We start from the raw sequence: 23224 nt of genomic DNA, 5'->3' as shown, positions 1-23224 counted from the left end.
AATCCCAGTGGCTTTCACCTAGAAAACTTTGATCATTAGCTGACTCCAGGGTGTACAGAATCTCCTAAATGTATTTAAATACATGTGTCAGAACCTTCTTTTGACCTCTGTGTTTTGGAGAATATATTGTAAATGAATAAAATGAAGTAATAAGAACTTAGAAATCTTGAGATACACCACTGAATTTCCTAGTGGAAATTCCTATGTGATCTTGACCAAGTCCCTAAACATCCCTAGTCCCAAAATTTCTCGTGTAAATGAATATGTGAGTATCTTTTGTATTTAATGGAACAATGAAGGTACTATAAAGATCAAATGAGATTTAAAGCAAGTGTTAAATATCAAAGGATAACTATATTTAAATAATAATTGTTATTGTAGAACTCTTAGAGTTAGTCACTAGATACTCAGTTTCCCCTGAACATTTACCCCCCAAATCCTCTGTAGGCTAAAATGTGACTCTAATAATAATTATAAATTATGCTTTGAATACTGAAAAAAAGATTAAAAGGTATTGGGTACCTTTCAGATGCTTCTCATTGCTAGCTAAACTCTTCAATACTTCCTAATAATAGGTAATTCAGACCTTCATAGGAGTGTTAGCTTGCCAGTTTATTTAAACCAGGACGAAATAATGAGGTTTTAGATCTAAAGAAACCTCTCAGAGGAGACTGAGGAACCATCCAAGCTGCTGTCTCTGGTTCAAGCATCTCCTCAAAGACACTTTGTCTTGTGGACCCCAGCTCTTCCATTTTTTGGTTTGCATGCTTTCCCTCCCCTCCCCACCTTCTGAATGTCTCCTGCTCCACTAGGCATAAAGTCAGATTCTCAAGGAGGAAGAATTTAGCAGGTCAAAGGGAAATTAGTGTATGCCAGCTGAGTATTTCCCTTTTATTAGGAAAATGGCAACTTTTCTGGAAGTTCAACACCACAGACTTCCAACCCACATTATAGTGGTCAGATACAGGCCACTTCTTCCCATTTACTTGTAAAGAACCCTGAGAAGAGGAGGCATTTATGTCACTATTTGTTAGGCAAGATCCTTAGACTGAAAGTTGTGTGTGTGTTTTCTTTTAACCCTGTTATATTATGTTATGAATGCCAACTGAAAACCTGGAGACGTTTTTCTACATTGAGAAGGTTGAACAGGTTTTATTGTTTCTTGCCACAAACTTTGGTCTCACACAGGAGAGTTTGTCTTTATCTATACCTAAATTTTGACTGACATTAAATTTCAGATTTGCACATCATACCATCCAGATTTACCCAAGAACCAGCCCCTAACTGGCTGGTTTCCCCACATCACCAGTGGAAAAAGAACTCAGGCTGAAGGGAGGGACCAGCTGGAGGGGAGCCTGGAGAAGAATGATGAGATATGGCTTGAAGTAAGTGGTGGTCTGGATGATTTTTGCAACTGGTCTAGGTAGGTGTGTGTGTGTGTGTGTGTGTGTGTGTGTGTGTGTGTGTGTGTGTGTGAAGTTGTTCATTCAATGATTTATCAGAGATTATATTTTATTTCAAAGTTTCTACATAATAAAAAATGATCATAGTGGAGTTGTTACTCAGGGCCTCATACAGGCTGTCACACCTCCAGCCTTGAGCCTCCATACTTGATTTTTTCTTACTGAGAGAGTCTTACTCCTTCAACCTTACTGCTAATTATAGATCTATTGAGGCTGCTTCTGTCCTCATGGCTTAATTTTGGTAGGTTATATATGTATAGAAATTCATCCATTTCTTTTAGATTTTCCAGTTTATTGGCATGTAAATTTTGGAAGTGTTGCCTAATGCTCTTCTGCATTTCACAATAATTATTGCACTCTATTTTTCACTTTAATTGTGTTACTTTGACTCTTTCATTTGTTAGTTTAGCTAAACATGTGTCAGTTTTGTTTACGTTTCCAAAGAACCAAAATTTTGCTTCATTGATTCTCCCTCTATATTTGATACTCTATCTAGTGATTTTTTTATCTTGATCTTTGCTATTTATTTCTACGTATTAATTTTGGATTTCATTTGTTCTTATTTTTCTAAGACCTTGAAATGTCAATTTTACTTAACAATAATAAATTTGAGATTTATTTTTTTCAGAAGGATAAATTGCATAAACATTCAACTTGTCAAAGGCCTGAAGTTTCCTTCTTAGCCTGACATTGACTATATCCCACATTTCCCATCTTATTTTTTGTTAGTCTGTTCACATACACTTTAATATTTTTATTGTGCTGTCTGTTTTGACTCTTAAATTAATTGCTTGAATGTTGTTTAAGTTAAAGGTATTTTTAGAGATTTGAACTTTTGTTTTTATTTATAGCTAAATGTTGGTCCATAGTTTACTATGTTATCCATGCTCTGAAATTTGTTGAACTTTGACTGCACATGGGTTTGGATCCTCATACAGTCAATATTAGTAACTACCACACGTACAGGTAATGCAAAATTAGTGATTGTGAGGTGCTGAACTTTCTATTTGATGGGTCGAGTTTGTACATAACATTTTAAATATCCTGTGTCAGATTAAGTATATATTCCCCTCTCAGTTCTTTTTGTTGTGCTTTGAAAAGATGCACTCAAATTTTCCCACCAAAGTCTTGTATTTGTTTACTTTCTTCTTGCTTCTGTTTCTTCTGAATTCATAAATAAGTATGTAGGCAGTCCTCTACATGGAAGAGTAGGCCCACAAAATGACTCTAAAGGTGAAATTATGCTAAGCAAACAATAACAACAAAATCATTACACTTGTTTCATGGCTCCTAGCTTTTTTTACCCCAGATGTTCTTATTTTTAGTTAAACACATGTAGACAAATGAAACAAACAGTAATTCTTACAGTTCCTTGCCTCACTAATTTAAAAGATGGAGAACATGCAGAATTAAGTTATTATATTTCTTTCTTTCTTTCCTTTATTTATTTATTTTTTTGAATCATGGGGCTTGAACTCTGGCCTGGGTGCTGTCCCTTAACTCTTCAGCTCCAGGCTATGCCTTATGCTTGAGCTACAGCTCTACTTCCTGTTTTCTAGTGATTAATTGGTGATAAGAGTCTCTAGGCTTCGTATTTCCAGGACTGGATTTGAACTGTGATCCTCAGATCTCAGCCTCCTGAGTAGTTAGGATTACAGGCATAAGCCACCACACTGGGCTAAATTATTATATTTCTTTGTAAATAAAAAAAAATGCCAAAAGTCGACTTACTTGTTCTTTTCTCTTTTTCATTTATACTACAAACCAGGCAATTTTTTTGTTATGTCTTTAGGAATTGTTTTATACCACACTGAGCTTATTATCAGCTTCTAAGAGTTTATTTGTTTGTTTGTTTATTTATTTATTTTGCCAGTCTTGGGGACTGAACTCAGAGCCTAACTAAGCACTGTTCTTGGGCTTTCTGAAGGTGAGGGCTCTACCACTTGAGTCATAGCACCACTTCCAGATTTTTCTATGAATGTAGTACCAAGAAATCAAGCCCGGGTCTTTGTGCATGCTAGGCAAGAGCTCTACCATTAGGCCAGACTCCTGGCCCCAATAGTTTATCTTTCATTCTTTCTTTGTTGTGAAACATCTTTGAGGATTCATTGAACAGGAAGTTTAATCGGATGCCACTTCCTCTAAGGCATCTTCATCTTTTTTGTCAAGACTACTTTTCTCATTAAAGGTGACAATCGAAACTTCTATCAGAGTTTCTCTGGCTATGTGTCTAGATTCTTCGATAGCACTGATATCTCCATTCTCAGTCAATTATTTATTCTGTAACTCTGTTTATTATTGACTAAATTTAGCTTTAGGCATGATCATTTATCCTTTCATTCTCTCATTTTCAGCCTTGTTCCCTTACCATGTTTGATAACCATTTTTGTGAATTGTCATGTAGATTTATCACTAGAGAACCAGAAATAACAGGGCTATATACTTTAATGTGTCTATGTGGCTCATATAAACTGATAATTAGTGTGCTGTCCATGAGACTTTGAAACAGGTGGTAAAGTGGGTCACAGTCATGATTCATACCTGGTAATTTTTAATTGTAAAGGATAGCAGTAAAACTTCTATTCAATGCATTTTCAATGAGTAGTTAACCAACTGAAATTTGAATCCTTTTGTTGAGAGATTTACTTTAATAAAGAAGATTGCTATTCTTTTTAGAAATAGGAACTGAATGAATTGGAAACCATGAGTATATAATTTAAGAATTTGTCTGTCATCATAGTAATTTGTCTCTTTTAACAAATAAATACCTTATTTTCTCTCTAGTAATACCAAATTAATTTTCCCTATACATATTTTGTTTGAAATGTTCCATTGTGTAACCTGTTTAAAATGTATTAATCTTGCTATTTTTAAAAGTTTCTAAGTACCAATATCTTAATGATCTAAGCTCTTTTTCTACTGTCTGTTTTCTCTCTTGGTTCATAAAGAATTAATGTGTTCATTGACTATCACACATTGAATGCGCTGAACAGGTTCCAGTTAAGACTATTTTCTTTTCAAAATTATTTTCTGACATTTATAACATCTATTAAGATGTGGAGAAGGCCACCTTAATCCAATAAGTAATTAAGAAACTCAGGCTGTGATCTTGTTTTATGTGGTCCTTGATATATTTCTCAATTTTCTTTCTTCTAAGGCCTCACTCTTCTGAGGTTTTTGTGAAGAGCTTGACCTGGACCCTCCATGTTGTGGTCTCTGACATACAATTTCTATTTTCCTCAACTGCGCATAATAACCCCAGCTATAGTCATTGGCTTCTCTCTAGCCAATTTTTGCTTGGCTTTCTATACTCATAGTCTGCACAGTTTGGGTACCTCTGAGACACTGAATGTTAGGTTTCTTTAATGCTGTTTCTTTCCCTTTGATATCTGTGCTCTTAGGTCCTGACTGTCTTGATTGTTCTCAAATGCTTTCAAGTATTATTTCCTATATTGTAATTCACATTTTACAATTATCCTTGCAAGATGGGTTTGATCTACTACAAGATAACTGTATAATGACTGTAAGCCGACATTTCCAATTTGAATAATATATCAGTTTACTATTTCATAAATTTATACTTATAACCTATTCTTATGAGTGACCAGAAAGAAGAATCCTTACATTAGGAAAACATACAGGTTTAGAATTTCTGACACTTCATTCTTCCTTTACACTAATTTTTTCTCCTGTTTTAATTTTTATTACTTGTGTAATTTCCTCTCCATTGAAGTATCTGCACAGGCTCACAGTGTAGAGTCAGCCTTAGGCTAATTGTTAGCTGAGAGGACTCCAGAGAGTTGATAGATGATTTTGTTCATGAACCACAGAGATGAATATCTAACTATTCTACTATTTGTTTATGTTGTGTGTGTGTGTGTGTGTGTGTGTGAGAGAGAGAGAGAGACAGAGAGACAGAGAGACAGAGAGACAGAGAGACAGAGACAGACAGAGATGACAGAGACAGAGAACGAGAGAGAGAGAGAGAGAGGGGGGGGGGAGAGAGGGAGAGAGGGAGAGAGGGAGAGAGGGAGAGAGGGAGAGAGAGGAGAGAGAGGAGAGAGAGGAGAGAGGAGAGAGGAGAGAGGAGAGAGGAGAGAGAGGAGAGAGGAGAGAGGAGAGAGGAGAGAGGAGAGAGGAGAGAGGAGAGAGGAGAGAGGAGAGAGGGTGAGCTGGGACTATCCTGGGGCTTGAACTCTGGGCCTGGGCATTGTCTCTGAACTTCTTTTACTCAAGGATAATTGTAAAATGTGAATGTAAAAGGTAGATTTCTTTTACCTTTTCATGGCTGTCACTCAATCACTTGAGCCATGCCTCCACTCTAGTTTTCTGTTGGTTAATTAGAGATAAGGGTCCCTTGGATTCATTTGGTTGCCTGGCTTTGAACCTTAATCAGTCTTCTGTGTAGCTAGGATTATAGGCATGCACCACTTGAACCTGGCTTGTTTTTTCCCCCATTTTTATTAGCATAGACTAGTTGTACAAAGAAATCCCATAGTGACATGTTCATGAATATATACACTGTATCCTAATCAAATCCATCCCTCTATCATCTCCTCTCAGCCCCCTTCTAACTACCTGGATCTCAACAGGTTTCCTTGCTCCATTTTTCACAGATGTACATAGAGCGTTTCATCAATATTCACCCCATACCCATCCTATTAACCCTCTCCCCTTCTACTTACACCACCCCCAAACCAAACCTCTTTTCTGTTCCAATCATTCATTTTTAAATGAATAAGGTCACTAAGTGCTTTTTTTAAAATCTAGGTTTCTTCCAAAAAGCATTTAGGATATAAGCAGTAGATATCATAGGAAGCCATGTGAGGAGCAGATACCCACATCACTACTTGATGTTTTGGTTCATAGGGAGCCAGTGAACATATGCAAAATCATATGTTCATGATTATTTGCATGGTTGTTTTAAAATGTCTCCAATTTGGAATGGTCTCACTCAGACTGGACTGGTTAGCAATCCTAACAGAAACTACCACATGCTCACAGTATTTAAAATACCAGGGTCCTCTTCCCCATGAGTTATAAATCATGGACCACTGCCTGGAAATCCTTGCTACATAAAGCCCTATGCCTGTTAACCATAATTTATGCCCTTTGTTTGAATTCAACAGCCAAACACTGAATATGAATCCTTAACAGCAAATACAGTGAATGTTAGGTTGATTAGATTCCAAAGATGAGAACACTCTATGCACGGAGAAGAAACATGTTTATTGAAATGTACTGAATTTCACTTATTTGTTATGAATTCTCACAGAAATTCTCTAGCAGAAATATGACTTCTCTCTGTACCCATTACCTGACTTATGAAACAGTAACCCCTCTGTACATCACCTTTATACTAACAATAAAAAGGGAAAAAAGAAATATGACTTCCCTCACTTAACAAATGACTGTCTTAAAACTCACAAATACTATTTTAGTTCATATAGCTAATACAGATATAAATGGGACTAAAAGTGAAATTGTTTCTCCAAAACCTTTTACTCTGTATGAAGGTTTTGAAACATTTTCTGTGAAGAGAGATTTACAAAAGAAATATTTTAGAGTTGTGGGTTAACAGCCAATGTCACAACTACTGAATCTTGCTGTTAATGTGGACGTAGCCAAGATAATATGTACATGAATGTTCATGGCTACGATCCAATTAAATTATACTTAGAGACACAAAAGATTCTAGATAATTCTCACGTTGTATCATTTTTGTTTGAAAATGCAAATAAACTTAGCCCATAAGCTATAAAAATGGATAAAGGGTCAGATTTAACATATGGGCTGGAGTTTGCCAACTCTTGCTCGATATTGTGATTCTAGTAAATAATAATATTTCAAAGTGTTTATTTTATATCCACTCCATGGCAATAACCACTTTCCTTAAAATTAATTTACTTTTATTTTTAGTATAAAATGATATACAGAGGGATTACAACTACATGCGTTAGGTAATGAGTACATTTCCTTTCATACAGCATCATCTGTTCCTTCCTTCTCTCCCAAATCCCTTCCTCCTCTCCAGTTGTATACTTTATTTTACCCATGTCCGTGAGCTCTACTACTGCAGTTTTCTGATTTTTCTCCCCTGGAGTTCCCACCCTCCTGAAGATATACATTTAAATATGCCTATATATAGTAAAGAAGACAGAATCTTCAAAAACCAAAAACTAAAAAGCAACAACATCCCCCTTGATTTTCTTCAACACTGCTTTATATAACCAACACAGCTTGCTATAGAACATTTAAAGATGAAAGGTGAATCATCTTCAATCTCAAGGTGCATACTAGGCAGTGGGCTTGTTTATACTGATATTGTTGAGGACAAATAGTATAAGCATACGCTACAGATACAGTAAAGTACAAAATAGATTCAAATGTTCTGAAAAATTAATTTGACATGAGAAACATAGAAAGCTTATCTTAGGCTGATCCTCCCATTTGTCACATCTTCCATAGTTTCATATTCTTTTCTTACACCCCCCCCACACACAAACAGACTTTAGTTATAGTCAATTGCCTTCTGGACAGGTAATTACCAGATTTTTCCTATAGCCATTACTTTTCAAGTAGAAAACATTTATTCTTTCTTTATAGTGCCTCATCTATTTTGTCTCCCAATAAATGCACACATACCTCTGAAGATTTCTCTTGAGAATTGCTTCATTTGTTTAATTGAGCCTTTTCTAAACTGAATTCCCAAGTCTTAGCATACTCAATTTTGTTCCCAAAACTCCCTCTTTCATAGTGTTTGTGTACATGGCTGTTCTTATTTATTTACTCTATTCTTCATCCTACACATGGGCAGAAGACATGTGTAATCCTGAATGTAGATCTAGCACTAAGCACAACACGAGGTAATAATGTTTTTGTTGTTGTTATTCTTATTGTTCTTTGGTATACAAATAAATGATGGTATGCTAGGCTTAAGCCTCAGTATATGGGAGAATATTGAAAGTACTTATGACAAAAGATAGAGGTGAATACATAGGATGGGGCTAGATTGGAAAGGAGAGGGGATCGGCATAAACCATAAATAGAAGTAAAACCACCGAAAAGCATATATAGCACATTCAGCCAAGATAGAACATACACTATACCACAAAACAAGTTTCAATAAATTTATAATGATTGAAATTATATTGAATATTTTCCTCTGATATCAAAATACTAAATTAAAAAGGAATAACATGATATCTAGCAATTCTCTATTTTTGTAATTGAGTCATTTTTTAATAATCTATATGTCATAGACTTTGTCATGGAAATAAAACATTTTGAAGTGAATGATAATAAAATAATAAATAAAAATTGGTAGTCTAAAATTAAAGTAGTTCTTATGGGGAAAGAGATGTAAAATGTCTTTATATTAGATAAAAGATTATGTAGAACTAATAGTGTTACCTTATCTAATTAGGAAATGACCAGATTAAATAAAAAATAGAAAGTAAATCGCATAGTACAGCATAAATCAGTAAAAAAAAAAAACAAAACAAAACAAAAAAAACCCACTGCAACATTTATTACCTAAATCAGTAATATGTACCTTCTCAAGAAACAGAAGCCAATAGTTAGACTTTTAACTTTACACTTGATGAAGAAGTCTAACATAAAGGATGAAACAATTACAATTTTATTAACTCTTAAATTGAGCTAATATCTACAAAGAATAAGGACAACCTAAAGAGTATTTCCAGTAGCACACAAAGATTTTTGGAAAAAAAAAAAAAAAAAACAGCTCTAATTGTTGTGCTCTGAGATGGAGTACCCAAAGAAAACCACCAAGATAGAGGCATCCGAAATGCAAAAGCAAGGTTTATTGCAGGTTACAAGCCAGGCAGGGAACTCTTCCACATGCACCCAGTGAGGCAGGAGGAGGAGTTGTTAATCAGGGTTTACACAGTCTTTTTAAAGGCAAAAATCACAGGTTTACACCCATCAGGTGGTCAAATGAGATAAGATAGGGATTAGGGAGCTTCCCAGGCTGATGGAAAATGATGGAAATTCTCATGGTTGGGTCCCATTCAACTGTCAGAGAATAGTTTTATGGCTTGGGAAACAAATGCTACATGTGCAATTCTAATTTTGACACAAAATAGGCTAGTTCCTGGAGCTTATGGACAACTGTGAAAACAATGGCTGACTAAGGTTCAGAAGTTCCTGTTTGTGCAGCCTTTGGGTCCTTGGAGATTTTTAGAATAGGAGGTTTTTTTATTCTGTTTACTGAAGGGGAATAATCTTGGGTCTGGGGGTAGTTATTTTTTTTATCTCTACACTAATTTTAAACAGCTGATAATAAGAGATATGATTAGGAAAAATATCTTTATGGTAGCAATGAAAATAGAAAAACAATTAGGAATAAATGTAAAGGAATTGATGGCTGCATATAAAAGAATGTTGTGAGTCACAATGAGAGCTTGAATAATTGAAAGCCCAAACTGTCGCCTATAGAAAGAAATCTCACTGTTCAAGATATATTGTATTCACAAACTACCTTGGTAAACATCAACTCCTTTTACAACTGCTTAAAGAAACTTTAAAAAATAAATTTAAGAAAGAATGCTATCTCACATGAATGTTATTTTCTCCTCCATCTTTAAACATGGCATGGTCCCAATTGAAATCCTAACCAGATTATAAGAATTACAGAGGTGATTTTGATACTTTTGTGCTGAGTACAAAAAGATGAATAATAGAGGTCTGATCCCACCAAATCTCAAAATATATCATAAAATTATAGTGCTTTAAACCTAAGATTACCAAGTTGTCAATGGTCCAAAATAGACAAGCAAGAATATATTAATTTCAACTGCAACTTAATAATTTCAAGAAAATGAGCTTTGTTTCTACTTCCACTTGTGGTTAGCTATAGTTCTTTTTATGTATACCTATCAATCTGGAGAATTTAGTTAAGTACTGAATTCTTATTTTAATAGGGCAGAAAAATTCCTATGAAAAATTGGTGATACTTCTATAGTCATGACGGGCGTTTCTAAAAAGTTCTTGTGCTTCCAAAGGAAAAACTTTTGTTAGAAATATTAACACTTGTGAATCCCCACAATACCTGGTGATATTACAAAAGTAATAAAAATGTCTATGTGTATGATTTACTTTTCTATCAGAGACCAGCCTAAAACTCTAAAATAGAATGCCATTGCCAGCAATCCATTCCCAGAGGGCAAAACACTCATTTCCCTCCTTCTAATATGATTGCCACTAATCTACATGCTTAATTTTGTATTATTTCATGTGGAAGCTTTTGCTGTTCCTTAGTATGGCAATTTCACAGACACTAAATTCATTACTAAATGAGAAAGTGGTATTTTTTTTTCATGCAGGTCCGGTATTTGCCTGCATGGACGTACTCTCATCCCTCTCCTTGGGTATGCATTCTTAAGCTCAAGAAGACTTTCTTGAGCTATAGTCTTAAACTGTTTCTCATTTTTGTTCAAGTTTTATCTTAAAAAGGGGGTTCCTTCCCCAGGATCCAGGGTCTGAGATAAATTATTGCATTCAGATTAGGATTACCAGAGAGCTATTGTACTTTGTGCCACACCACATACATACAACATAAAATCACTGGGCAGGGGTTGCCCACCTTCCTCCAATTCCTAGGAAGTGGCATAATCTTTCATAAGGAGATCGATTTTGCTTTAAGCACAACTTCCACAAAGACTTGGTTGAGCTGAGTGCCACAACCTTGGAAGGGAGAATGTGGTGATGGTACTGTAGAGTATCCAATGGAGACAGGGTCTTGTCCCCTTTTTACCACTTACTACATCTCATAAATGCTACCAATAATCTTGGCAGGCTGGCTCTTGATCTCTAATCTCTAAAATCATAGATGAGGAAGAAGCCTTACAAGTCACTGAGCTTGTGATCTGATTTAAGTCTTTTCTACTGATTTGCCAAATCATACATTTTTTTTTACTAACTCTGCACAATGATAGCCATAAATTCATGGAGTTAAATCGGCTTTTTTGTACTATAAATGAATAAGGCAGAAAAAACATCTGGGCTTTGATCAATACTAGGCCAGAGGCTTTGATGTAGGAAAGAAGTTGAATAAGACTCAAAACCCCATCTCCACTTTCACTTGCATCCTCTAACCTGGCAAGAACCAAGATAACTTTCTCTAAGTTGTTGCCACATAACTTCCCTTTGTCTAGTAACTTTGGGATTTAGGTAAGACCCTTTGCAAGTTCAGAATTTAATCTCTATCTTGGGAACATTTCCAAAATCTGAAAAAGTATCCATATTAGTAGGTTGTGATATATAAAATTGTATAACTGATGATTATTTTTATTCATGGTTGAACCAATAAAATCCTAATTCTTGATGTCTCTAATTGGGCTATGTATGGCTTTTAAAACTAATTCCCAGCTCTTTAAAATGGTGCAAAACTTTCACGGGTAAGTGTTTAAACAACTTTTTTTTTTTTTGACCAAGAGAAGGAGAAAGACTCGTCAGATATCAATAAATTCTCAAAGAATCTGTTTGCCTGCTCATCTCAAGTTAAAAATACTGGTACCATCTGGGGCAGGGAGTTTGGCCTAGGGGACGAGAGCTCGCCTAACATATATGAAGACCCAGGTTCAGTTCCTCAGTACCACATACATAGAAAAATCCAGAAGTGGTACCGTGGCTCAAGTGGTAGGGTTCCAGCCCTTGCGAAAAAATCCCAAGGACAGTGCTCAGGCCCTGAGCTCAAGCACAGGACAAGCCAAAAAAAAAAAAAATTACTGGTGCCATTAAAAACAATGAAAAAAAATAGAGACCTTACCATGGAAACATCCAGCTTTCTCTCTTGGATTTACTTAGGAGAAATTCACATTGGCTTTCAGAATCCTCTATAATAAAATGTATGTATCATGAAGATAGTAAAGTTCAGCTCTCCAGTAGGAACCCAAATCCACTGAGCTTAGTGGAGGAAAGTCCCACAAAGCATGAAATCACCTGATGTGAGCAGAGAGTCTGCCTTTCTCTTGAGCAAGGACTCCCCTTTTCCTCTGTAATCAGGAAGTGCATAAGTGAGCAAAAATGGAAAGACACAGGAAAACAACAACCCAAGAACTAACCAAACACATTTTAAAACCTCAGAGAGGATTCTTTGCAATTTGTGATATAGTTTCAGCATCTGCTATCCAGTGACCACCACAAAGGGTGACCTGGAAGTTAGAATGCTTGGTTTGGGTACATATTAAGTGTGTCTATGCCCAGCATACAAGCTTGAGAGGGATTTCGTAAGCCCAAACAGTTTTGGCTTAGAGAGACATTATTTTATACTTACTCTTTACCAGTGGGCAGTATTTAAACTAGGTTCTTCAGGTATAGTCTTTGAATGAAAAAGCCACTGAATAATTAGCTGGTTCTTCCCAAATCTCAGTCAGTATCTGTCTATGTTCTATCTACATTACTATCTTGTTACTTAGCATCCCTATAATCTCTATTTTACTTTATTATCGACATCCAGCTACATCTATCATACATTTGTCTTGAACTCTACCCATTAATTGATAAAGATCAAGCATCTTTCTCTAACATACGTATTTACCTACTCATCTCCCCACGATATATCAAATTTATGTTTTGTTTCAAACTATATACTTTGAAACAAAGAACAAAACATATTTTCTGACAATCACTCTATCTTGGAACTATTCCTTAGACTTGAAACTCATTTGCTATTTTTGAAAGTTCTTGTCTCCTTTTTGAAATCTAATCATAGTTTCTCTTCTTGTAGACATGTTCAGAATTGTTTTATAATGTTCACAAATGCAGTCTCCTTGCTAAAACAAATAAAGTGTTACACATAAAACAAATATTCTTTCTGATTTTCTATTCATTATGATTTTTCTCATGAAGAGTGTTTGATGTATATCTCAGGTCTGAGAGGACCCTGCGATGTTTCTTATACACCTTATACTTATGTTACTCTTTGTTGTTATGGGCCATGCTTGGCATCAAGTGAGAATGAAACTAGACTCCTTTATCTTCATCCTACTAGGCTTGTTCTATGTAGTAATTCTAAATTTGCTTTGTTGCTGATAGCTTAATGTCATTCTTAATGTCTATTAAGAACAAATCCCAGTTTTTCCTGGTGTTACAAGGATGTTATAGTCTTAGAAATCAATCCTCAAAACTCAGCCTCCCGTTTTCTTGATCAAATGGATGTGTGTCTTCATTTTATGTACCCCTGGGTACTTTGCAAATCTCACCTATAGTATTCCTACTGAAGCTTTGCCTCATGAGCCCCACAATCATGGCATAGAAAAATAACCTTTGAGCATCCCAAGGTGACTCGGTATTCCAAGAGGCAGAATGAGTTGGAAGGTTTGGCCATGGGCTTTCAGCACAGAGAAACTCTTACTTCTGACTAGTTTTGAGTGAGTGTTATCTATTTTGTAACCCAACAAAATGTGGAAAGACCGACTTTTCATATTAGACATGAATCTGCCCTACCCTTTAGGTCTGAGACCTACTGAGGTAAAGCCATCAAGTTCTTGTTTGGATGTTATGCATTCCTGTCTCAGGAAATGATCCAGAATTTCTTCCAGTGCTTGGGTCTCTTTTGTGGTATATGGAAAGGAAGAGATTATGAGTTCCTGGGGGCTTTGATGTCATTTGCTGCTTGGGTCCACGGCTGTGAACTGGGCTCTTGGTTTCCTGAGTATTCATTTCATGTTCAGCTCTTACTCAGCCAGACATGGAGAACTTCATATTGGTGCCATAATCTGGGTCTGGAAGTCTCTTAAGTTTTGAAGGAATATTTATTACTTCAAAGTGGAGAAACGGAAGGGACAGGGTGAAGACACTGTAAAATGTAAGTGTGGCTGGTTTGTTCCCTCCAAGGAGGGGTGGAAGAAGAGAGAGCTGTGTTGCTTTGACCACCTAAATCATAAAATCACCCTAATTAAACCAGCAATATAATGAACACTATATACATACTGCCAAGACTCAGGAAACACCAATCTGTGGACAAGAATTCTTATTAAAGTAGAAAACATGTTTTACTCTTCTGCTGCCCATTTTCTTTCTTTAAATTGTATTTATTGCCGAAGTGATGGATAGAGGGGTTACAGTTACATTTATCAGGTAGTGGGTACATTACTTCTTGAACATTGATACCTCTTTTCATGATTTTTCCCACATTCCATTCCCCCTTCCCCTTCCTAATCATCTTGTTTTTCCCTTACCTTTCCTATTTCAAATAGACAAATAAACAAATATAAAATATACCAAGTACCAAAATCAGAAACAGTTACAAGATAAATCATAAGGAGAAAAATGAGAAAAGAAATAACTTCATATAGTACATTAAGAACAACAATCACAAAGATAAACCAGACCCTTGAGTTCATTTTGTTCATTCTCATCCTATATGACCATATGTACATAGCTTTTTAGCTATTGTGATCCTTTGCTAAGAGAATCCTAGATGTTTACTAATTATTACAAATGAGATAAACCATGGAGCCTATATATTTTTGGGTCCAGCTTACTTCACTATATATATATATATATATATATATTTTATGATTCTTTCCATTTCCTTACGAATGGGGTGATGCCATTCTTTCTGATGGCAGCATAAAATTCCATTGTGTTTAAGTACCACATCTTCTTGAGCCATTCATCTATTGAGGGGCATCTGGGTTGATTCTATATCTTAGCTATGGTAAATTATGCTTCTGCTGCCCACTTTTAAGGTAGTCCCTGCCATTAAAAATCAGACTCTCTTTTACACCAAGAACAAATTTCGTGGGGCTACATACCCTTAGAACCTGATAAAAAGCCAAAAAATACACACAGAGTTTCTAAGAATATGGCACCCATGTGGTCTCAGGAAAAAAATTGGAGGTTATTTTCAACAGAAATTAGGAATAATATTCAACTATCAGGAATACTTCATCAAATAAATACAGCATGGGAAATAAGGTCTGGACCCTTAAAACTGGCTTATAGAAAAAAAAGCATTATTTTACCCACAAGTCTCATAGGTTTTTTTTTTTGATGAATTTCCATGACAAAGTTTTCATAGTTACATGAAAACTTTGTTATAGTATTCATCAGCCTAACCATGTAAAATACTCCTTTTAAACAAATGATTTTTTTTTGCCTCCTTGTTGATTTATTTACTAGTCAGGATCAGGAAGCTTGGGATATCAGGAAAACAGGAAACAAATAAGCAGATTTTCAGGGGTTTAATACCAAAAGTAGTGGATTCTGCATTTAAATGAGGCTCTCTGAGAGAGCTAGAGGAAGTGTTAAGGGAGGTGGAGAAGGGTAAACAGGCTCAGAAGCTGAGACTGTTCACAACAAGTTGGCTTATTAACTGAGATGTTGGTTTGTGATCGTCTTGTCCATTTCTTGAGTGGAAAGAGGTATCGACGACCTTGGTGGTAGCTTATTGTCTCCAGCAATGTTCTTTCCGAGTGATTATTCTGAGAAGTTTAAAGAATGACAAGTCCAACAAAAATAAACAGCCGTGGTAAGAAGTTTCAGAAAAAGATAGAACCACAGTAGCTGAAAATTAACTTCTTTCCACCCATCTCTGTTTTGATGCTACTTTATGCATCTACTGTGTGTGAGTGTGTGTGTGGTGTATAATTGTACATTATATATACAATTATATAACATGTATGTATGTATATATATAATATGTACTATACATAGATATACTTGTAAAGAAGGAAACCAGACACTAGTAGCTCACTCCTACAATTCTAAATAGAAAGGCAGAAAGGAAGATTGAGTTCTGAAGCCAACCCAGGAAGAAAAATCCACGAGATTCCATTCTTCAATTAGCCACCAAAATCCTTGAGTGGAATTATGGTTCAGGTGGTAAAGCAATTATCTCGAGGCCTTAAATCAAAAATCCAAGCAAGATCATGAGGCCTTGAGTTCAAGCTCTGGTACATGCGTCCACACCCATGAACACACACACATACACACACACACACACACACACACACACACACACACACACGCACACAAAGGGAGAAAGAGAGAGAGAGAGAGAGAGAGAGAGAGGGGAGGGAGAGAGGAGGGAGAGGATCATACTTTGTGAGTAGAAACTATCTATCTGTGACAGATAGACCTGGGAGAACATATACCTTAATTGCCTATAGACATAAAGATTCATCCATGCATGTACTTGTACCTAGGTGTGTTTCAATAGACCAGGAATTGCCACAGCAGTTTCCATTTTCTTGGCATCTGATGGTCTTGCCCCTGGGAAACATCAGCGACCAACAGTGACCCTTTACCTGTTTGATATCAATGGAGGAAACCACTCTCTTGGTGAGTATGAGAATGGCATCTTTAGAGTCACTAGGTGACATTCTACTTTCAGTCCCTCTATGCTATTGTTTGGACATGTGCTTACATCCCACAGCTGAGTAGATAAAGTGAATGCTAGACATGGAAAAAAGATTTTTGATGAATGCCTCTAAACTATTATTCATGTCCTTATGCCTCTCCAGGAACCCATGAACTGTCATGCAAGCACAATCCACTGGTTATTAATGTGACCCATCATGCAGATACCCTCTTTCACCAAATCACCTCCGTGCTGCTAAATTTGTCATCCCCACGTGTGGGCATTTCAGCCGTGGCACTAAGGACATTAGAGGATGACAGTCCTTCAGCTCCTAGTAACTGCATTTCAGAGCAAGATCATCAGGGACACAGGTACAAAGTCTCCTCTCTTCCTTTCCTCTCTCTTTTTTTGTCTCTATTATATCCTGATACTTCTAAGGTATGTAATAGGTATACACAGTGCTTGTTTAATTATTAACTGAAAATATGGACATAGGAGCTATCAAAAAGTCATAGGGCTAGATGCCCGTGGCCCACGCCTAGCTACTCAGGAGGCTGAGATCAGAGGATCATGGTTGGAAGGCAACCGAGGCAAGAAAGTACCCATGAAACTCTTATCTTCAATTAGCCACTCAAATCCCAGAAGTGGTGCTATCACTCAATTCATAGTGTGCTAGCATTGAGCACAAAGAGACTCAGGGACAGTGCCCAGGCCCTAAGTTCAAGCATCATGTCATAACTGACAATAAAAGTCTTAGGAAGCAAGCAAATAATAACTTGTAGAAGCCCCACTGAGCATTTTATTTTTCTCTTCTCTTCTTTTCTTAGTTATGCATAATTTTATGTAAATGTTTAACATCCTTAAAAGGCCTTAACATCTTCTTTACATAAAATCACTGCCTTCAAATCAACATTGTTCTAGACACTGCTAAAAATCCTCTGCCAAAACCTCAATGTTCCCTGAGCAATGTATATTTTTCCACTTGTTCCCACCTGGACATCGTTTTTTTCCCAAATATTTTTATTGTAATTAATAGAAGGGTTACATTATATTCGTCAGATAGAAGGTGCATTAATTCAAAAACATTGATACCCTTTCTCATGTCTTTGTCCCCATTTCCCTCTCCTCACCCCCACCACTCATCTTGTTTTCCCCCCTTCCCTATCCTATTTCCAATAACCAAATAAGCATATATACAATATATCAGATACCAAGGTGAAATACTGTAACAATATGAGATAACCAAGGGACAGCAAAAGAGATGAGAGATAACATAGTACATTAAGGACAACAATCACTCATTATAAGGGTTTTGTTTCTATATCCTGGAGGTCCTTTCATTTAGCGTCATACTGTATGGCCTTATGTAACCATGTTTTGTTCTATTGTAAATCTCTGCTAGGAGAGCCCAAGGTTTCTACTGATTATGACAAATGAGGGAAACCATTGAGCCTATGTTCCTTTGAGTCTGGCTTACTTCACTTAATATGATTTTTTTCTAAGTCTGTCCATTTCCTTACAAATGGGGCAATGCTGTTCTGACAGCAGCATAGAATTCCATTGTGTACAAATACCACATCTTGTTGATCCACTCATCAACTGAGGGGCATCTGGGTTGGTTCCATATCTTTGCTATGGTAAATAGTGCTACAATGAACATTGTTGTGCTAGTCCACCTGGACACTGTATTGAACAAATTTAACCATTATTTATTAACTCGTGTGACATAACTATTTAGGATTATATGTGGAAATAGAGACTATTTTAACTACATATGTCTTTCTGTGGACATTTGTGATTATTATCCTCTAGGCAGATACAGGTCTCTTGTCTAGCCAGAAGGTTCATATGCCCAAGATTGGAAGTGGAGAACAGACCAAACTCAAAAGTGTGGGCTGTAGCTCAAGTAGAATCATTCTACCAATGCTTTAGTCAAGAGAGTCGAACCAACCTAACAGGTTTCTTACCTCAGTGAGGGAGATTAGACCAGTGTCTTATTACAGGTGCTAGGTGATCGCAAAAGCTTAGCTATATCAAAAAATATACCAGAAACACAGCTATGGGAGGAATGTAGAAATTGTGCTATTAGAGCATACTAAGACTCTCCTGCTATATAAAAAATGATCCCAAATTTAGTGATTTAACACAACAAATGATTCTTCAGAGTTCCTATGCTCCTTGGTTGAGTGCCTTAGGTTTTAGGATCTCTTCTGAAGTTTCCATCAAGCTGGTAATCAAAGGTGCAGTTACGTTAAGACACAAGAGAATTTGGTGGAGAATTTCCAACAAAGCTTATCATTGTGGCTATTGGTAGTGTCAGAACAGCCAAGTTCACCCACACAGATATAGGTAGTGAGCATGCTCACATAGTTATGGCTCGGTGGTCTGCAATGCGGGTCTCTCCATGAGCTATTCAAAGATTTAGACAATTTTAGACATGACAGCTAATGACCCAAGTGGAAAAGAGAACTAGAAAGGGTGAAGAAGACATGATAGACTTCCCAAGAGGGAAACCACAATCTTATCATAGTATAATGTTTATAGGGATGATGTCTTATTATTTCTGGCTTATTCCTCTCATGCCATATGATACAATGATTCTACTCTTGAATGTTTATCCAAAAGATCGCATATCAGAATATGACAGGGTTTCTGCACACCTATATTCATTGCTATCACTGCTGTACAATTCACCACATGAAAATTATGGAAATGATCTGAAATGGATCAAGAATATATATATATATACACACACATTTATACATATATAAAGTGATATATGTGTGTGTGAGAAGATCTATCCATAATGAACAGACACACACACAGACACACACACACACACACACAAACACACACATTGGCACTGATCCAGTTTCATTGTCCATACAAATTGTCATGTTGAATTGAAACCCCCTTGTGCAACCTACCTAAAGCTCATCATCATCATCATCATCACCACCAGCAGCAGCAGCCTATACTCAGAGGAAGTATTTTTCCTAAGAAGAAAATCCACTGGGGATCCTTAGAGGTTATCCAACAAATGCTGAAAATTGCATTTAATTCTTGAATTGAGCACTAGCTAGGTGCTAGTATTATGCTAAGAGCCCGGAAGAGAAGAAAAGAGACTGTATCTGGACACTGGACATTGTATAGACGGGTCTTCTTCATATTGAACTCCCAGGTCCTTTTATGGATTTGGGGGTTCTGCTTAGCATGTCCATGTACTTAGCAGAGGGGCTGGCACATGGTTAGATATCAGAAACTTTATGTTGGAAGGTAGCTGTTGACTTTGTCTTTAAATGTGGAACAGAACCGAACAGGAAAACCAAACAAAGTGGAAGTCATAATCTAGACTCTAGCTGTGAGGGATAAGAATTCCCCTTACCATCAGATCACAGTTGTGAAATTTCAACCAAGAAGTTGATTAATTGTGAGCACTGCCGCTAGTTTTTCACTTGTTTTCATGTGGCACTGTGGGAAAACAAGTTTTATATGCATGCATGCAAACCAGTGGAAATAGGATATGATTCTCCAGTTTACAGAGTAGATCTGGAATGTGTAAGTATTTCCAAACCACATGTGACTGACAGGAGCCATGCAAATTGGTTTTTCCTTCTTAGCTAGCAGATCAGTACAATATAGTAAAATTTTATATACAGGAAACCTAATAGATTTCATATATTTTTGTTATGATTATAGTTTAAATCACAATCCTTATGGATTTTGCAAAAATAGAAGTCTTTTTGCAGTCTTGTGGCAACAACTATTTTATGTGTAGATACATTATAATATGAAACCTTCATATTCTGGGCATGGTGAAAGAAATTTCTGGCTACCTCCTCTTTACCCCTTATGACCTGAATTCCGTTAATACTTCCATACACAAGAGAGGGCTGACAGATGTCTAGTGGTCACTGAACGATCCATTTTGTTTTTAACTCTTGAACACCATTGGCCCATCCTTTCTACAGTACATCTTTTTTTTTTTGCCAGTCCTAGGCTTGAGCTCAGAGCCTGAGCACTGTCCTTGGACTTTCTCAAGGCTAGAACTCTACCACTTGAGCCTCAGCACCACTTCCGGCTTTTTCTATATATGTGGTACAAGGAGTCGAACCCGGGTCTTCGTGCATGCTAGGCAAGCACTTTAACCACTAGGCCAAACTCCCAGCCCTCTACAGTACATCTTTAACCAGATTAGCTCACAGAAAGGCAATGAATCCAAATCTTCCTCATCAATGTTATCCATGACCTATGCCTTACTTAGACCAAGTAATTTCTTCTTGCTTTCTACTCACAAACCAATAATATAGAAAAATATGCAAACTCTTACCCCAAACCCAAACCAAATCTAAAGCTGGCCTCAGAGTCATGTTGGATTTCCTTCTAATTACAAAAAAAAAATGTATACATGGTAAATTAGGAAACATCATGGATACCAAAACATATACTTGCTGCATACTAAAGGAATGAAACAGGTAATTCTTTTTTTTTCTTTTAATCCCATTCTTCATTCTTCATTCCCTGGTTGCTATAAATACCAGAAAAAAATGAATACTGTCATCCTATGGGTCAGAGATCTATTCCCTGCCTATCACTCCATCAACACCACACTGTCTTTACCAATGTCAAGACTTAAACCCCTATAATATCTCAAAAGCAAAAATATTATGGAATCCTAAAGGACTTTAGAGGTTTAAGGTTCATGATAACTTTTCAGAATTAAATCTTGGAATAGTTTTATATTGCACTACTAGTCTTTGTAAACAGTGTTGTGAAGCAACATGCCCTGGGCTCATTGGCACTGAAGATAAAGAAAGGTTGAAAATGAAAGAGGCAAATATTTATCAAACAAATACAAACAAAAGGGAAGCAGGGATGGAAATTTTAATTCCAGATGAAGTTGAATTCAAAGCCAAAAGCAGTGAAAAAGGCAAAAAAAGTTTGGCAAGAGGTTTGATCCTAATAAAGACCAGTCACAAAATACGTGTAATACACCTTATTACATAATGTCAAGTTAGAAAAATCAGATACTATTGGAAATGCAAGGAAAAACTGACAGAATCACAATTGATTAGAAGAATTATAGCACATTTTCACCTTTTATAAAACAATTGGATAGAAAAAAAATGAGCTAAATAGAAGGGAAAACACAAATGCTATAAAGTAGTAAGCATTTGAAAATTTCAATCACTGCCATCAATTCATGTACTGGAGAAGGGCACACTCCATCTCCAGAAATCCCATACTGGGTATTGTACAGCTATGGCATCATGTAGGGTTATAGAAATTACGATCAATATTTATATGCTATCCTTATGTCCGGAAGAACAAAATCCCTCCCAACAATTTGTCTTACTAGTAAATTCTTTCCAAATTTGACCTTGTGAATTTCCAAAGTTGGAAAGAAAGCGTCCTTACTGTCTGCAAGCTAATTTGTTCACGTAGACAAATTAACATATGTGCGTGGATTCTTTCTCAAACATACTCTGAATCACATTACAAGAACTGAAAAGATGGCTTCACTTCCCAAACTGAGCAGACTAAAACTTGCTTTTCATGACTAATAATCATTAGATAGAGCCCAAAGAGTCAAAAACCTGGGCAGGCATTATAACCAAATGAGAAACAAGAAAGATTAAGAGAGACACATCACAGGGAAAGGAATGCCCCTCCCTTGCTTTCTTTTCTTCCTTGTTTTCCTTCTATGTTTCTGCATATCTGGCCTGTTTCTTGAGCCATACTTAATTAGATCTATGTCACATTTCCATTTATATACAGAATCTATCCACCTCAAAATAGTCCAACTTCAAAATCATTTTCTTTTCCAGTCTTGGGGCTTGAACTTGGGGCCTTGACACTATCTCTGAGCTTCTTTTGCTCAAGGTTAGCACTCTACCACTTGAGCCACGGCACCACTTCTGTCTTTTTGTTTATGTGGTACTGAGGAACTGAAGCAAGGGCTTCATGCTCCAGCCCCCAAGATCTTTTTCTTCTCCCTATACTTGGCTATGATTCAGATTTCCACTGTAAATGAACGAAACCACTATTCACCTAAAAATATCTAAAGGGGCAGTAGCTGGGGAAACAATGACTTGTTTCCCACTTGTCTTCAAGGATGGCATCATACCAGCTGGCCAAAGACATTGCCCAATTCTAGTATCTAAGCAGGACAGGGTCTTGGAACTGAACAGCAGTAAGTTGATAAGTAGCAGAGACTGTATTGTCAAATAAGCAAAAAGAAATTCCTTTTTCTCTGCCTTCTATTCAAGATAGAATTTAAGTTCCTGGCTATTTTTAATATAATTCCTAAACTGATTGAACTAGAAATGCTAATACCTTCTTTGAAGGATTTGAACTTATTTTACGTCCAAGTACACATAAATTAAAAATACCTCATTAGATCATTAATGAGGTATAAACATCTCTTAGA

General features: G+C 36.5%; 1 protein-coding gene across 1 annotated transcript in view; it reads left to right on the top strand.

Annotated features, from left to right (window-relative positions):
* The window catches only part of Pappa2 (pappalysin 2), a 232828-nt gene that overhangs the window by 120495 nt on the left and 89109 nt on the right, over window positions 1-23224 (top strand). The window contains exons 11-13 of the mRNA XM_090339770.1: window positions 1239-1385; window positions 16640-16775; window positions 16958-17165. Coding sequence (XP_090195896.1) covers window positions 1239-1385; window positions 16640-16775; window positions 16958-17165 — 491 coding nt within the window. The remainder of the gene's footprint in view (window positions 1-1238; window positions 1386-16639; window positions 16776-16957; window positions 17166-23224) is intronic.

The sequence above is a fragment of the Megascapheus bottae genome, chromosome 10, assembly GCF_031878675.1.
Source record: "Megascapheus bottae isolate mThoBot1 chromosome 10, mThoBot2.hap1, whole genome shotgun sequence".
Classification (NCBI taxonomy): Eukaryota; Metazoa; Chordata; class Mammalia; order Rodentia; family Geomyidae; genus Megascapheus; species Megascapheus bottae.
This window is presented reverse-complemented; position numbering and strand designations above follow the sequence as displayed.